The sequence below is a fragment of the Colias philodice genome, chromosome 6 (genome assembly GCF_061535455.1).
Source record: "Colias philodice isolate Cphi_HAF_F1 chromosome 6, ilColPhil1 Martin Lab GWU primary, whole genome shotgun sequence".
Classification (NCBI taxonomy): domain Eukaryota; kingdom Metazoa; phylum Arthropoda; class Insecta; order Lepidoptera; family Pieridae; genus Colias; species Colias philodice.
The window spans coordinates 1265643-1283644 of record NC_143091.1 but is presented as its reverse complement, the minus strand read 5'-3'; the positions used below and the strand labels follow the sequence as shown (position 1 = coordinate 1283644).

Here is an 18002-nt window from a genome sequence, read left to right as displayed (position 1 = left end):
CCACGCTGGATTAACATCAATAATGATGATACAGTTCGCGAATTGCATGGCTTCTGCGATGCTTCAAATGTTGCATTTGCGGCAGTTGTGTACTTGCGAGTGGTTAACTCCAATGGGGAAATTAATGTTGCATTAATCGCTTCCAAAACAAAGGTAGCGCCCATTAAACAAGTTTCGATTCCGAGATTGGAGCTTTGTGGAGCTGTGCTACTCACAAGACTGCTACTAGAAGTGTCTCAAGCCATGGGTATGGAGAAATCTTCTATTCATGCGTGGACCGACTCACAAATTGTGCTCGCTTGGCTTCAAGGACAACCTAGTCGTTGGAAAACCTTTGTCGCCAACCGTGTGTCGGAGATTATTACTTCGTTGGAACCGCAACAATGGCAACACGTATCTACCAAGGATAATCCTGCAGATTGTGCATCGCGTGGTGGTACGCAATGGGATGTTCAACTCTGGAAGGAAGGGCCGAAGTGGCTGCAAGAAAAGAATATTAATTTTACAAGACGTCAAATAGAAGATACACATCAAGAAGAAAGAAAAATGAAAATTTGTTTAATAAATACTTACGGTGATGAAGCAGATCCCGAAGAAGAAATATACTCACGGTTTTCATCTTTGAGAAGACTGCTCCGGGTTACTGCACTCTGTAAAAGACTAATTAAAAGGATGAGAAAAAAGGAAGTAGAAGATCAGAAGGATTGGATAACAAGTTTTGAAATAAGAGAAAGTTTAAAAGTATGTATTAAAAGATGCCAAGAAAAATATTTCGGTGAAGAGCTTGCAGATTTAAGAAATAAAAAAGAAATAAATAAAAAAAGTAAACTTACCTCACTTAATCCAATAATTGACGAAGACGGTATTCTACGAGTAGGTGGCAGACTGCAACAGGCAATCCTTAGTGATGAGAGAAAACATCCTATCATTCTTCCTCGCAAATCACAGTTTACAACTTTGATTATTGCGGATGCTCATGAGAGAACATTTCACGGCGGTCCCCAATTGATGCAAAATTATTTGCAATCAAAATACTGGATTCTAGGTGCGAAGGATTTAATACGGCTGTGTGTTCGTAAATGCGTTCGTTGTGTACGATATGCCGCTCGCACAAGACACCAGTTGATGGGACAACTACCGGTTGAAAGATCTACTGCTTGTCGACCTTTCTTAAAGAGTGGAGTAGACTATGCAGGGCCTATTAATATAAGAACCTCTAAAGGCAGAGGTAATCGGTCATTCAAGGGATATATTTGCTTATTCATTTGTATGGCCACACGCGCTATCCATCTCGAAGCAGTAAGTGACCTTACAGCTCAGGGATTTTTAGCAGCTTTTAAGCGTTTTATAGCACGCCGTGGTCATTGCGCTGAAGTATGGAGCGATAATGGGACAAATTTTGTGGGTGCAGCACGAGAACTCAAATCTTTATATGCTCATGAGAGGTCGAGTATAGCGCAGGAAATTGCAGATCAACTGGCTACAAATGGGACTGAATGGCATTTTATCCCTCCCCATTCCCCAAATTTTGGAGGACTATGGGAGGCAGGGGTAAAATCGACGAAACATCATTTAAGACGCATTGTTGGGAATTCAACTTTAACATTCGAAGAAATGACAACATTACTTTGTCAAATAGAATCTTGTCTGAATTCTCGGCCTATTTCTAAAATTACTGAGAATCCAGACAATCCAATCCCACTGACACCAGGACACTTTTTGGTGGGAGAACCTCTGGTTTTACCCCCTGATGTCAATTACGAAACGTCCAATATCACAAATCTCAGACGGTGGCAAATGACTCAAAAAATGACACAAGATTTTTGGCGTCGTTGGTCAAATGAATATTTGACTCAGTTCTACCATCGTTATAAATGGAACAATATTGTTCCTGAACCTACAATTGGAGATTTAGTGTTAGTAGTGGAGGATGATCTTCCACCTGGAAGATGGTTATATGGTATGATAGTTGAAAAACATCCCGGATTGGACGGAATTACGCGAGTTGTCAGTCTTAAATGTAAAAACAATGTAATTAAACGTCCTGTTTCTAAATTGTGTTTTTTGCCAATTACCAACTAATGTTGATTTTTTTTGTTGGCTCTCGAGCCTCATATTATGTTCGTATTAGCACGTATTAGTAAGAAAGCATGCAATGTGGTAATATTTTATTTTGTATTTTTTCTGTATTTGATGTTAAATTTGCGTAAAGACTTTCGTTAGTATTCATGTTTTGATCGGTTAATTGTATTAAGGAAAATTTTGAAAATTTGTCCTTGGTGGGCTGTATGTTTACGACGTTTGTTTTCGACCTACCGTCACTTTATGTTATATTTTTATTGTTCACACGAATTGCAATTTGCATTGTCATTACTCATTATCTTTTGTGTCATCTTAACGTTTTGTTGGTTGGAATTAAACTGAAAGCGATACATAAAAAGGGAGTTTTTGTTCTTTAAAAGCAGATCTTCAGAGAAATATTTCTTAGAATCCGAGCGGGATTTATGTGGAAATATATTTTTTGACATTGAACCTTTATTACCTGTGTGTGCAGATGTAGAGTACATTATTTAACTGCAAACTAATTCTACAGGATTGACAAGTTGCAAAGAAATGAATGTATTAAATTACTAGCGGTCCGCCCCGGCTTCGCCCGTGGTACATATTTACGCTTTCTCTACATAAGAACCATCCTTGGACTTCCACAAACAATAAAAAAAGGATTATCGACATCGGTTCAGCCGTTCACATGTGATGCCTTGACAACGCGAAACGGGTTTCATTTAGATTAGCGTGAAATTAGAACGAAAATATCTCTATTTATTAAGACATTACATTAGTAATGTATCCGATAACTTGTTGCAATTTCTCCACTTAAGATAACTTGGGGATGTGGAAATTTCACAATATTTCGGAAAACTATTTATCGCATGAAATTCAATAAATATCACATTAATTTTCACGTATTACTATTTTTTTTTAATTTAATATCTGCTTTAAAATACAAAACCATTGTATAGATACATATATATACTTTCTCCCATTTTCCTTAAACATAATTCAAGATTATGTGGTCTTGGTATATGGTCGCCCTAATAGAAACGCTAAACACCAACTTCCCGCTTCTTAAAAGTACTAAAAAACTTTAAACTACGTAAGGAGAAAATTCTAACGTTACTTATTCAGGCAACGGTATAAACTCGAACTTTTGGATCTAGGTTTCAGCAATGCGTATGCACGTACGTAAACTTTGCAGGATCAGAAAACAGGAATTTTGTCTTGCACAGAGGGAAATGCTACTGAATCTTAGGATCACATCGATGAAGTATCGACACTAAAATATATCTAGTAAGGTCCAAAATTGCAAAAGCGAGAAAACAAAGCGAATCTTGAAACATTTGAACTGGTTTAGCTCTGAGATATTTAATAGTTTAATTAGAACGTAGTCGCAGAAATTTCGTAATCCTGAGAAAATGTTAACTTAAATAATATCCAAAGAAAACTGAAATAAAGCATTAAGCACACTCCTGGTTTGTATTCATTTGACCTCGGAGACTAGATCATGATCAACGACCGTATTTTACCGGAGCCGATAGTAATAAACGGAGTCCGCCTAGAAATTGTTCAGGAGTATGTATACCTAGGGCAAATGCTCCAACTAGGTAAGAACAATTTCGAAGGCGAGATCAACAGGCGGATACAGCTGGGTTGGGCGGCATTTGGTAAACTCCGTCGAGTCTTTTTGTCGTCACTACCACAATGCCTTAAGACCAAGGTTTTTAATCAGTGCGTCCTACCAGTTATGACCTACGGAGCCGAGTCGTGGACACTGACAGTACGACTGGTCCACCAACTTAAAGTCGCTCAGCGAGCTATGGAGAGAGCTATGCTCGGTATTTCTCTGAGGGACCAGGTCCGAAACGAAGTTATTCGCCAGAGAACGAAAGTTACCGACATAGCTCAACGAATAAGCAAGCTGAAGTGGCAGTGGGCCGGTCATATGTGCCGCAGAACGGACAACCGCTGGGGCACACATGTCTTAGAGTGGAGACCGCGGCTCGGTAAACGTAGCGTAGGACGCCCTGCTACACGGTGGAGTGACGACATCCGCAGGGTTGCTGGTCAAAACTGGCGACAACGAGCAAACGACCGGGCTCAGTGGCGTGCCATGACTGAGGCCTATGTCCAGCAGTGGACAAGTGTGGGCTGAAAATGATGATGATGATGATGATGACCTCGGAGACTATTGATCATTCTTTCGTAAGTGCAAAAACTTGTTTCCCGCAAAGCTTAGCTAAGACCAACGTATTCGGTGATTCCATTCAAATGTTCCATATAAGTTTAGCTCCACTTTCGCGAAACGGGTGCGGCGAGAGAATCTGGTTTCTTGATTTTAGTCACAGTTTTAGTTCAAGCTATGCCAAAATGTGTACTCGAGTGTATATGAATATGATGTGAATGCTTCAGGCAAATATAGTTCTATGTTACGGTTATGTTTTACTACCGTCTAGGTTTATGTTGTCAATAAAAATATTAGGTCTGGAACAAATTAAATCTCTGAATTTAGGGACAATGGTATCCAAATAAAAAGTTTTTTTAAAGAAAATGCTAATTAATAGAACCGTTCATATAGGTAAGTAGCTGCAGTATTGGTTCCCGTTTATGGTAACTATTAAAGCGACTTGGTATAAGAGAAAGCTTTCTGTTGTTACCTAGGTACTTGTTACAATGGCCAAGCTGTTGCTATTTATAAAATTATTATCGTTAAGGCTTATCTCAATTTTGCTTTACGTATTTGGCAGAGTTGTATGAAATATATTCAATTTTAAATATAGCATCAAGAGGTATCAGCTCACGTATATCCGAATGCGATCGCTTCTGGAGCATTCGATTATGGAATTATATTCGGCGTTGAGTGTTGTGTGAATCGATTATAGATGATTGACACGACAGAAATGTTCGCGATACGATCCATTTATTGAAAACTATTTGAGTTTATCGAGGTATTTTTGGTACTGCCGTTTTAAAGCCTGTTGAGAAGTAATGAAGAAATAAATTTGATTCGACTTCGTAATATGTGAAATCATTTCTTTTTAAAAATGTTTTGGATCCGGATATATTTTTCATAGTTGAGCTTACCCTTCTCTACATAGCATTTAAAATAAAGCCGCTGTCCTCTGCCTGTTTTTCCCTATGTATGCTTACTTATACTTATACTTAAGCACCAACGGATTTTGATGCAGTTTTTTTTTATAGATACATCTCGATGAAGGGTATAATATAATTTGCTTAGTTTAAAAAGGGGACGATGCCGCGGGCGAATAGTTAGTAAACTATTTTAGAACTAGATTAATAATTATAAACTTTCGAAATTGCTTTGGGACATGATATTGTATAACATAACATTGGTAAGGTCACGGGGCCGCAGGTTTTCAAGGTATAGGTATCTTGGCATTCAAGACCACGTACGGTAGCCACAAATGCCGCAGGCCAAATATCAAATTCTATACATATAGCTTCGGAAACTGTAATATAACGTGCAAAAAAACTGATTATCAACTTTATTATTCCCAAAAACAATTCTTGCAAAATCTGTCGGGATTCTCAGAAACAAATTTTAAATGTCAATATTTCCTTCAGCGATGTGATTTTTATCCAGCCACAAAATATTCCGTAATTTTTTCCTACTTAAATCCGCTTTCCGGTTTCAATAATATAATATTCTATAACTTACGTAGTTGTCATGATTCTCAGAAGAACTGGTTTGGAGAAAACTACTTACGCTCCGTTTGCTCGTTAATTCGGTACAGGGTCAATTTGATTGATGTATTGCTTGCCCGCATTGCATCATTTATTACTATAATAAGACCATATATGGCAAAAACAATATTATAAATGTACGAACGAGCGCAGCCCAGTTGACTAATGGAATGAAGTATGCATGCATCCTTAAACTGACCCGACCCAACTCCAGTATTGCAAAAACACAAGCCGTAGTTTTAACGTTAATACATGAATATTTCTTTTCCATATAAACCAAACATAAAAGCGCTATAATTTAACGTTAACCTACTTATACAAAGTTTTAGTAGAAAATGTACGAGCCAAGTTATTACGTAGTCATCGGTTTTAAAAGGGGTAAATACAAGTTAAAGTTGGACGTGCAGGCGTTCACTTAATTTCTTTTAATTATAAAATTCCAAGCTCCAATAAATTTCAACGAAAGCACGACGTACATCGCCAAAGTTAATGATTAATTAAAAAATACGGTTCGGTTTATTACAGCTAGTATTTACTTTGTTCTTTTGATGAGCGAAGTTGTAAGAAATTGTCTATTCAGATACTTACAAGTAAATCAATCATCTGAGTTTAGGTTTATGAGCTGTATTCACGAAATGCGATTCATTTTCGATACCTATGTAATATCTCCGTGGATATTGTAGATATTTTTTTTCTGTATTTTCCGAAAGTTATCTCAGTATTCCCTGGTCAAATTATCCTCCACTTCAATCATCTAAAAAGTAAAAAATTTGCGAGCGAGCGAGTGTTTATAAGTAAAATAACTCTAACGCCCTTCTTATTTATTATTCCCTCAGTTCTTAGACCGCCCTTTCCTCTAAAAAATCGATTAGTTTTCAATTCCAACCTCGATATAATATTTGAAGCACGTTCCGTCTAGACGATAAGCAACGTGGTCAGTGCAATACTTTATGCTGGGCAATATTTGCTCAAGAAACCAATATCTCGCTTGCTGATTGGGGTAAACTTTCCTACAGTACTATTGGTTTTTATAATTAATGTAATAAGTCTCCCCGATGAAGTCAGGAATACCAATTCGATTACTTCCATTTTATAGGCAAAGAAACAGCAATACCTTTTATTGTTGGTATAAAATAAACGTAAGCATTCTGTTTATTTTATTGTTATGGATATGTCCGTAATAATGAAGTAGAACGCTTTTTTATTTAGATCACATCTTTAAAATAATTTGGAAAATCCAAAAGTGCACGCCTCATAATTTTTTTTTAATAAATATTTATTAATTATTATTTTTGTTTATTTAATAACAATTAAACCACATCGAATCAGACCCTGAAAAATGAAAGGGTTCTATTCCTGAGCATACTCAAGCGTAAGAGAAAAAAAAAGACTCGATTAGTAAAGTATTTCGGTCGCTATCGTGTTAACAAGAAAAAGGATCCGCACATACAGACACACGGACGTCCAAGACAGAACTTTTTTAAACTGTTTTTTAACTAGTTTAAATAACAAAAATGACATCAAAAATATCATGAACGTTAAAAATAGTGTTTTTTCTTAATATGTGTGTGTATGTATTATCTTACAAGTGCAATGTATGATACATAAAGACATTTTAAGTTTGAAAAATCAGATGTTTTGCGCGAAGTGACAGTAGTACCACAGATTAGAGAATAGTTACTTCGTAACAGATACATCACTCCCATACAAAAGCTAAAATACCTACGCTATATTTACCTACAAAATGCGCCGCAACTCGGCTGCAGTAAGAAATGTACTCTACGAACACGCATCGAGAAGCGAGTTTCCCGCGCACGCCGCGTGATTGCGTCATCAAACGAAAACTTTAGGGTTGTACCGAGCGCGTAAATTAAACACAGAGTTGCTGAAACACTTAATTTTTTATTGTTAATTATATTTGTTACATTATACAATAAAAAAATGAAATCTTATTGATAGTAGTTGTTTCCTTCGGTTTCACCCGCGTGGACCCGCTATATGTGTCTCCTGGATTAAAAGTAGCCTGGTAGGTTTGTTCCTGTTTAGGCAATTGGAAAAAAGACAATTCCTTGTTATTCACTCTTGAACTCCGACACCCGTCCACATCGCAAAATCCGGGCATTATGGTAGCGAGCGCGGGAAACGTGACGCGGGTGCGCAGTCTCGCGTGTGCCAACCAACTGCCGCTTGGGTCGGTACCGACCTACTGTGCGGTAGGCGCTTATAGCGCGACCTTGAGCGAGTGACGGAGGCCTGGTAGTACCCACCTCAACGCTTCGCTTATGAGGCGTGCAATTATTGAATACATTTTTTGATTACTTGAATTACATAAGCCTAAAGAAATGGAAATAGTGTCCATTCTAGAACATTCGTGCTATGATCGACGATCGATCGATTTTGGTTAACATTGAGTATAATATTTGTTCAATGCTAAGAAAGCAATCAACTAAATTAAATCAATTTAGAGCATCACATTTAATAATCTAACATGTAAACAAGTAAAAGCCGCATGCAATAACAGATTAATGGACTAATTTACTCGAAACTCAGCGCACCTAACGTATATATAAGTTCCACACTGTTGGAATCCAATTAGAAAACATATTGTTTTAGAGAGTGGAGTTTACTGAAGTTTGTATGACTTCGACTTTCATATTGAGTCAATATAGGTGAACTAAATATTGGTCAATACGTCAGGAAAACTGTTTTCTGAGCAAATTTAGAGTAGTTATTTTTGGGAGTTTTTCTTGCCACGTTTCTTTGCACCTACAATGTGAATATTAGCATAAGTAAAGTTTTGTCTGGGGGAATGTTGGAACTTGGAAGTTAGTATTCAGTAGTTCGCCGTGTTTTCCATAACAATATATTATGCTATGGTATGGAAACTTTGTTTATTTTGGTATAAAATGTTTACATTGCAGAGTTTGCCGAGTTCAAAGCTTTTAAACCTTTTATCTTTGAGATTAGGTGCAGAAGTATTAAACTTAGTTTTGTAGATCAAGTTAGTTACTTTACATGGAAGTTCTGATCAAGCTAATAATTTAAGATATTTAAGATAATGATAGGTGTCCTCTACCTATGATCTGAATGCATTTTGCCAATTATTGATGAATAACAGTAGTCTATACTGTGTTTTTTTAAAGGTAATAGTACTTTGACATATTTATTTGTCGTGTCAACTGACTAAACAGAACATAAAATTGTGAAATTGGCTATAGATATCCTGAACACAAACAGGTGAAATAAATTGACAATATTATCTGTACCATGTGGAAGTTTTATTACACTGCACGACCAAGTTGGTTCAACTGACTAAGACTTGCATGCTCCAGAGATCACGCTGCCTTCCCAACTTCGCACCTGAAACTTCGTCTTACTGCATTCAGTTCACGCCTAAATTGTATTAACATGTTTATTTAGCTTTAGATTTAGTGCATTCAGGATTAACTAGAACACTTGTAGTTTAACTATTGCGTATTGTTTGTTACTAACACGTCTGAAGTTTCTGGAAGAACTCGAGTCCAAGTCCAGTTATGGGCTTGATGGGCTCGAAATTAAAATAAAACAACCAAAGCAATCATAAAAATACGTATAAATTCACAAGTGGGATATTACTTGTTAATATTAAGAGGAATCAGGGGTTTCGACTCGGATTTTATATTGATCAAATTATACTTAACCATTTTGATCGAATTTGGCTAACCCTCACAGATTTAAAAGGGTTCCATTAAGTTCTATCGGAAGATTAAACGAAGGATAATCTTCAGTAATATTCGCTGGTCTATGAATATTGATTAGTTAGTGACAAAATTGTCCAATTATTTCCTAATAAAGACCTCATAAAGAGAATATTCATAATTCTGGGTATTAGCAGCGAATCTGGGCCGGTAGCGGTTAATCCGATCATAGCTGGTATCAAGCGGTGCGTTGGGATTGAGTTACTGACTTGGTTAACTCGTTTTACGACGATATTCTGACCCTGCTAGGCATTGAAATAGGAGCAAATGTCCGCAACTAATATATGAGCACCAGCAGCAAATTTGGTTAAAATTAAAGCAGAAAAATTACAATTATAAATATGTACAGAAAATATAGGATGCGAATCTGACGTCTGAACCTGTTACAGCAGTGATACTTCAGACATTTTTTACCCAGTCATGATTACAATCCAAAATAGAGTTTCAATTTCTCACGTGCACTATGACCAAATGTGTTTACTGTTTGAAAGATATCCCTCGTAGATAGAAGGATGAAGGTTTGTTGGAGACGCAAGATTCAATATTGTAAGCATGCTTTGACAATATTGCGTGTATTTCTTGAAAATATTTATAGCAATGCACAATAGTAAGCCATATTGCCATTTTCATATGACCTGCAACGTTAACAAATACAAAGAAGTTAAAGTATTTCGGATTAGCTTTTCCTTTCACGAAACAAAATAACACTGGAATTTAAAATGTATAAATGTGAATCGGCGAACCATTCAAGTTACAGCGTGGATCTAGGTAAGGAGGCACTTTATCTTAGGTGGGACGAGTATTCTATCTATGGCACTCGTTTGTGTAGGTGGAATATTGTCAGTAAGTATCTATTTCTAGCGGCAAAAAATATGATTAAAGATTATATTACAGAAATAAGGTAAAGATTTTGTTTCTTAAGTATTTTTATTGCGTACATTACTGATCTTCTTAATTAAGGAAAATTGCGATTTTTTCTTAACAATAAACATCAAATAAGATGAATATAAAAATCTTCCAGAACCTAAAGTGTAACAACAAATAGCTGCGTAGCGTAATTCAACCTTACATAAACAAGCAAATTAAAGCAAAGCAACAAGTACTAAAATCCGCGCTTATTACTCATTCCTGTTCTCCAAAAAATCGGTGTTAAATGATCCTAAAGCGCAGCTACAATTACAGCGAACTCCATTCCGCAGCGATAAGCCGCTGAAAGGCTTCATAATCAAGACTTAAGCCCACATTACCAGCTGCAGTTTTATGAGAGGCATGGAGAGGCTTACAACGCTTATGGCTTGTACTCGCTTTGTCCATAGCATCGTATAATGCCGCTCCATGGATTAATATCCGAAGTTTTACTCTCACCGTCACGGATTATCCACTATTGAGTTCTTTATTAGATACGGTGCTTGATTCCGCCATGCTCATTATTTTGATTTGATCTTGTCTCTTTTAATTATGCTTTCGAGCTTTGTACCTGTTTTAAAGTTATTAATTGACTTTAAAAGGTCTTGTAGATTTTGTTGTACAGTTTTCCGCCAATCATAATAGATTTTTATGTTTATTTTTTGTTAGATACTCAGGACCTGTTATACAGAAAACATTTACCGTAGCCTACATAATATTTGCTTCATAAATATGGATAAATGGGCAAATATAAGCCTGGAAAGTCAATACAAATGGTACATTTGTTTCTATATTTCAGGTCTAATAATAACTGTATTTTGTTGTTTGTTCTACCCTATTTTCAATCACACATTTTATATAATATACCTACTGAACAGATTCGTTTAAAACCTGTTAAACTCTTTTAATAACTGTTTCGAGTTTTTAATCAACAGCAGAGTTTAAAATCTGTTGCAAAGCATTATGCAAGTGATTTCAAGTGATAAAATGGCAGTCAATCTCAAATAGGTCAAGAGGAAAGATTATCGCGACCTAGATAGAGGCCTATTTTTCACATTTTGTAGTCCACTGGCGTGTCTCGTCTTTGTAATTACTGTTTGTGACTTAATTTCGGTTAAACACAAAACACAAAAGTTATTAACGTGGTACTGCAAAATTTTGGATGAGACAAGTTGGTAAAATTTTGGTTAAATGTAGCGTGATTTTTGGGAGTTTCTTATATACGAAGAATAATGATTTACCTTGATTAATAGCTACAATATACTAAGTTTGTAATGTTTTTGATTCAGAAATATTACTTCAAAATATATGCCATAATATCCCCTAAAAAGTATACATAGGTACCTCATCTTTCTAATTGATGTCTTTAGTAGCTACAGTAAATTAGGTCAAAGCATTATAAAAATAAAAGTAATTTAAAAGAGCCTGAACAAAAGCGAAGTTATGTTTGAAGAGAAAAATAAAATGCGCTGGTGATTTTTCCTCAACGCCCAAAGGGTTTATTGCGACAATAAACAAACGTCAAGAGGTACTGTACAAACGGTTTATTACAGTTTTAATATTTCACCTGCGTTGTTAAATTTTAATGTGCAATACATACAAAATGGGTTTTAATAAACGAAGATAAAAGTGGCGTAGCAGCGTGCTACGTAGTACTGTTTGGACAACTATTATTCATATAATATGTGATATACTTATAAATTACTAGCGGTCCGCCCCGGCTTCGCCCGTGGTACATATGAAAAATAGATGTTGGCCGATTCTCAGACCTACCCGATATGCACAGGAAATTTCATGAGAATCGGTCCACCCGTTTCGGAGGAGTATGCAGACTAACATTGTGACACGAGAATTTTATATATAAGAAGATTAGTACAATTACATGTCAAAAGAAAACGATTAACCATGAGCAAGAAATGCATGTTCTGTGTGAAATGATCTAATTGACCGTATGCCGCTGGACATTCGTATAAAACTTAAATCCATAGAATGGGCTCTGAATTTACATAACCAATCAATGAGCGCTATCTTTCTTAGAAAGAAACTACAGTGGTCTCTGAATACTGTATCCTGTAGCGTTGAATTAAACTGCTTGTTAATTTATCAGTTTTATGTACAACTTGCTTTCCTGATAAATATAGCTCATTTATGTGACTAGGCTATATTTATCAAGGAAGGCTAACACTGAAAATAATTATTCAAATCGAAACCGTAGTTCTTGAGATTAGCGCGTTCAACCACACAAAACTCTTCAGCTTTGTCTAGATAGGTACTATAAAAGGTTCCCATGTAGAGATTCTAAACTGTATTTTATTTGACGAAAAATGCGTTTAGAAATTGGTACAAGAATGTTCTAGTATCCTTGACCGCTTAACATTGTTACACGTACCGGGAATGTAATGTCATTAGTTACTAGAAGTTTATTCTCTGGAAACGAGAACAGCGTTTTCTTTTTGTGTTATTTAATTTTAAATTACCAAGCAGCGGTTTTATTTGTTTAATTTAGTTTTGTAACTATCCTTGCGATAGCAGAATCAGAAATCTAAGAAAACTATAACACCAGATCTAGGCCTTTCGCGACTACACAATTTAATTCATATTTTTTTGCAAAATATAATGAAACACATCATAGAAAATAATAACATCAAGCGTTTTATTGTTACATCATCATTGTCTCATTATTAATTAATTTTATTTGATTTCAGGTTTTTCGAAGCGGTTTAGAAAAAAATCTCTGACACATAAATACGATTGATGTAAGTATCAAAATTCCTTGTATAATATGTTTTGGGTCTAAATTTCGCCAACTTACACAGTTAATGGGCGAAAAATCATGCTTCATTTGCTGCAAATCATATTCGAGTGGACATTTAAGACCCCTTATTGAAAGGAAATTTTCTTTAATGGATCCCAATGTAGGTTGAATTTATTTCATTTTGAAATATGTTTATTTTGACGTGATTTTTTTTAATAATTCAATATTTACGAAGTATAATTTTTGTTGTTGGTAATCAATTGATAATAAAATAAATATGAGTGAAATTTTATATCATGAGCGAAATCTGATATTTATACTGAACTAGCTTTCCGCCCGCGGCTTCGCCCGCGTTTTCAAAGAAAAACCAGTTCCCGTAGGATTTCCGGGATAAAACCTATCCTATGTCCTTTCTCGGGTATCAAAATATCTCCATACCAAATTTCATGAAAATTGGTTCAGTAGTTTAGGCGTGATTGAGTAACAGATAGACAGAGTTACTTTCGCATTTATAATATTAAGTATGGATTTTACGATTATTTCAAAGAAAATGATGTTCATTCTGAACCCTTTTTCCTAGAATACATAGTACAAGCTACTTGACCTTAGTGAATATTTGATTACTCGAGAAATCTAGTGTATGGATATTTTGATAGGTTTGTAGCTATTTCTTTTGTATAAAAACGATTCTGTACTAGTAGATACTTAATTATTTTGATGTTATTAAAAAAAAAAACTTTTATTGAAACTGTTGTTTTGTATGTCTAGAATAATACATTTCATATTTCATTATAATCTTATATATAAAAATGAATCGCAAAATGTGTTGGTAAGCGCATAACTCGAGAACGGCTGAACCGATTTCTATAATTCTTTTTTTATTATATTCCTTGAAGTACGAGGATGGTTTTTATGTAGAGAAAACGTAAATATGTACCACGGGCGAAGCCGGGGCGGACCGCTAGTCAAAGATAAAAATAATGCTTTTTTGTATAATATATCCTCAAAAATTGAGAAGCACGACGTGGACGGTTGTGTTAACGTTACACGATGAAAAATTAGAGCCTTATATGTTTCTAGGTACCTTACTTCAAACTGATTACAGCGGTCAAGTTCATGCATAAAATAATCTAAAAAAAATCCTATTTTTTAAATGTGAGGGTTATAAATGACGTGTGGTCGGTTTCAGGTAGGAAAATATATGAACCGCACTGCAAACCCGGGTAAAGGTCGGGCACCGCGTGTTTATCATAATTAAATAAAAAACACCATGTTTTTCTGAGGAAAATTACACAATTTTACTTCAATCATAAATGATAAGTAAATGATGAAAGAAAGAGAGAGTAAAGATTGGATTATAATAATAGATTAATGTCTAGATAGCTTTCGACAAAAGATTTTCCTTATTAAATGTACATAATAAAATATCAGTATACGTATGGAATACTTTTGCGCCTACACACCTCAAGCTGGAATTTTTCTATCCAGACATAAACAACATTGAAACTTATCCAAGAAAGCAATCACTCTCTAATATCGATTAGATTCAATACAAACGCTGACTGGTGAATAAAGGAAATCCTATTTCCGAGCAATAACAAATTTAGGTTCAGTGGATACAATATTTGGCCGGCAATTAGGTGGGCGTCGAAAGAACCTATTTCTCTTGAATGATTAAGCGGACGCTCGGCTACCGTTCAAAATAGATATAGCTTTAAGATGGAATGAGTTGTGTGGGTATTTAGATGAAATTCAATAAGTTATTGTAAACCATGAAAAAATATATTTTTATCTTATTACTGAAAAAGGTGACCTTTTTATAGTAAAAAGTAAAAACAAATAAGTATGTTATGTATATCAAAATAAATGGTAAAGGGATAAGAAAATTGGTACTAAATTTTAAGAATAACCAAATCAGTGGCGAACGAAATACCATGACATATTTGGGCGGTTTTAAACTTTGCAAAAGCTCCAAGATCTAAATTATATAAGCATTACTAAATATGTTAACATAATGCTAATAATTCGGGTATTATCTGTAAACATTTCACACCGAAATATCTGAAGAATTCTCTACAAAGTTCGTAGAATCTTTGGTCAGATAATTAAATTGATTACTTACTTTGGTAATTTGTTGTTGTTTAGAAACTACTGATTTACCGACACGAATAAGCTTCTTTCGTAATGATTAAACTAAAATCCACATAAAAGTTTAAGTAGGTATACATATTTGGAATTAAAATTAGGTGTACCTTTGAAATCATTAAAAGATAAAGACTTTAAATAAATAAATAGTCCAATAGACTCGACTGAGTATAACATGTATGCATAGTAAATACCTACATTATACCTTAGACATTGGTGGCCTTGGCAAACAGAACAATTTTGTTAGGGTAATTTTTGGGTAATCTATTTAGGCCAGTTGAGCATTTAGTTCTAATGAACGTCTGATGTTGTTGTTGTTCCTTTTTTCCTTCAAGGCAAATATTGACACATTATTAAATATATTTTGCTATTGTTACATAATTAGAGCATTTTCTTTGGACGCTACTCACCCACTCAGTTCTGGTACGCTATTAAAAGGGTCTGCGACCTTCATTACAGCTTCATAGCAATTTTAAAGATCTTTCGAGAGCAATTTGTCTAAGTGCCATTTTGGCAAAATTGTAATAATCATTTTCGCCATTCATTTTTATTAGATATTAAATCTATTGAGGGTTAAGAGCCAGAACTGATGAATTTATTTTAGCTCCATTATATATACTTTAACTTCGTATATACTTCCAGTATAAAATTTAAAATACGGATGATGTTCCGTTTATCATAAACTAGTTTTCCACCCGCGGCTTCGCCCGCGCAGTCAAAGAAAAACCCGCATAGTTCCCGTTCCCGGGGGATTTCCGGGATAAAACCTATCCTATGTCCCGAGCTAAAAAGTAGCCTATGTCCTTTCTCGGGTATCAAAATATCTCTATACCAAATTTCATGCATATTGGTTCAGTAGTTAAGGCGTGATTGAGTAACAGACAGACAAACAGAGTTACTTTCGCATTTTATAATATTAGTATGGATGGTGCTAAACAATGGTTATAATAGGAAGCCAATAAAAAGTCAAGAAACGAATTTCATGCTGATTTCTTTTCCTCTGTTATTGGCCTATATGTATATGTATATTTCAATAATTATATGCATTAGTCCATACAGTTCTGTATTCATCTCTGCTTTAGCTTAAAATTAATTTCGAAGAAGTCTGATACAATGTCGCAATAAATGAAAACAAATAAAATATATTCTACATCAATAATGAGAATGAAATTATTCCTGAGACAAACCCCAGCTGACATGTTTTCCACATTTTTTACGCTGGGAAAGCTTTTTCGTTGATCCAATTACGCAGGAGAAAATTTTAACACTTTATTAACAAACCTTTGTTGTGTACCTGCAGGCATTTCGGCATAATGTATATGTCACGGCTAAAGGTAGGTGAGAACATAAACTTAAGATTAGCCGGCTAAACTTAGGTTTATTTTCGACGAGGTGTTAATGTTAGTTTGTTCTATCTTTAGCCGGCTAAACTTAAGTGTAACCGCAGGCCCGTGGCTAAAAATGTCGGGGTGGGTAGATTTGGTTAGCGCCGGGCCGGTGGAGGGCTTGAGGGGCCCGCACAGTGCCAGAAAACACTCGCCCTGTTCCTTACATGTATTATAGTAACCAAATCTACCCACCCCGACTCAGGGCAGAAAGCTGGTGGCTAGGTTAGGTTAGGTTAGAACTCTTAAGACCCGCACGAGCCGAGCGAGCGCAGCGAGCGTGCTGCGGCAGCAGCCGGCGAAGTGCCAGAAAACACTCGCCCTGTTCCTTACATGTATTATAGTAACCAAATCTACCCACCCCGACATTTTTAGCCACGGGCCTGCGGTTACACTTAAGTTTAGCCGGCTAAAGATAGAACAAACTAACATTAACACCTCGTCGAAAATAAACCTAAGTTTAGCCGGCTAATCTTAAGTTTATGTTCTCACCTACCTTTAGCCGTAACATATATATACGAAGGCCTTTCTACGCTTTTAAAGTACATTTAATTATCCTTATATACCTACATGTATAGCTAAAACGGAATACTCACTCAAACATGTATTTCAAAAGTTTTTTTTTTTATAAATCAGATAGAACGCTAGAAGCAATATCTTTATAAGTATGCTTTTCGGTTCGTCCTTTTTAACTACTGAATACGGAAAAAGATAAAGATGCTCTTTAAATTGTGAGTTCTTCCAATTATTTCGAAAACAATAACATTAAATAATATAATTTCTACGAGACGTTTTTCGTCTAGAAATTTTATGACACAGTGATTGTTACTTCGTGCCCAGATCAAGTCCGGAATGCCTTACAAACCGAATACGTAAGAGATGTGGGTAGCATCTGATGCAAAGTAAAAGAGCAAAAATGATATTAACTACGTCGACCTATTGCAATTCTTCACAATTTCTCAGATTTAAAGTAAAATTGCGTAGTGCATTTCCAAGAAATGGTTGAAGCGGGGACGTCCAAATTCATTTATGACAGCTATCTTTTGATAGAAGGTGTCGGTAATGAGCGAGGGTTGCTAATGCACTAGAGGAAAGGTTGAGGTTTATTGAAATATTTCTATTCTCAAGCGAATGCTAAAAGCGTAGGGCGGACGGTCGGAATGCTTGAAATTCTCCGGTGTTAATTTAGCTGGAGAATACAAGATCGAAGATTGCGTTTTAAAGAAGGGTCTGTCCGTGGAACATCATTATATTTGCGCTGATTTTATAGTGTGATCAGATTTTAGATAATACCTAGTAGTAAGTATACAAAGA

General features: G+C 35.5%; 1 protein-coding gene across 7 annotated transcripts in view; it reads left to right on the top strand.

The window, feature by feature from the left end:
- The window catches only part of LOC149487455 (uncharacterized), a 147126-nt gene that overhangs the window by 12484 nt on the left and 116640 nt on the right, over positions 1–18002 (top strand). For all 7 annotated transcript variants that reach the window (XM_089696087.1, XM_089696090.1, XM_089696086.1 and 4 more), the window contains exon 2: positions 13109–13159. In XM_089696087.1, the coding sequence (XP_089552213.1) occupies positions 13158–13159 (2 nt within the window). In that variant the 5' untranslated portion in view covers positions 13109–13157. The remainder of the gene's footprint in view (positions 1–13108; positions 13160–18002) is intronic.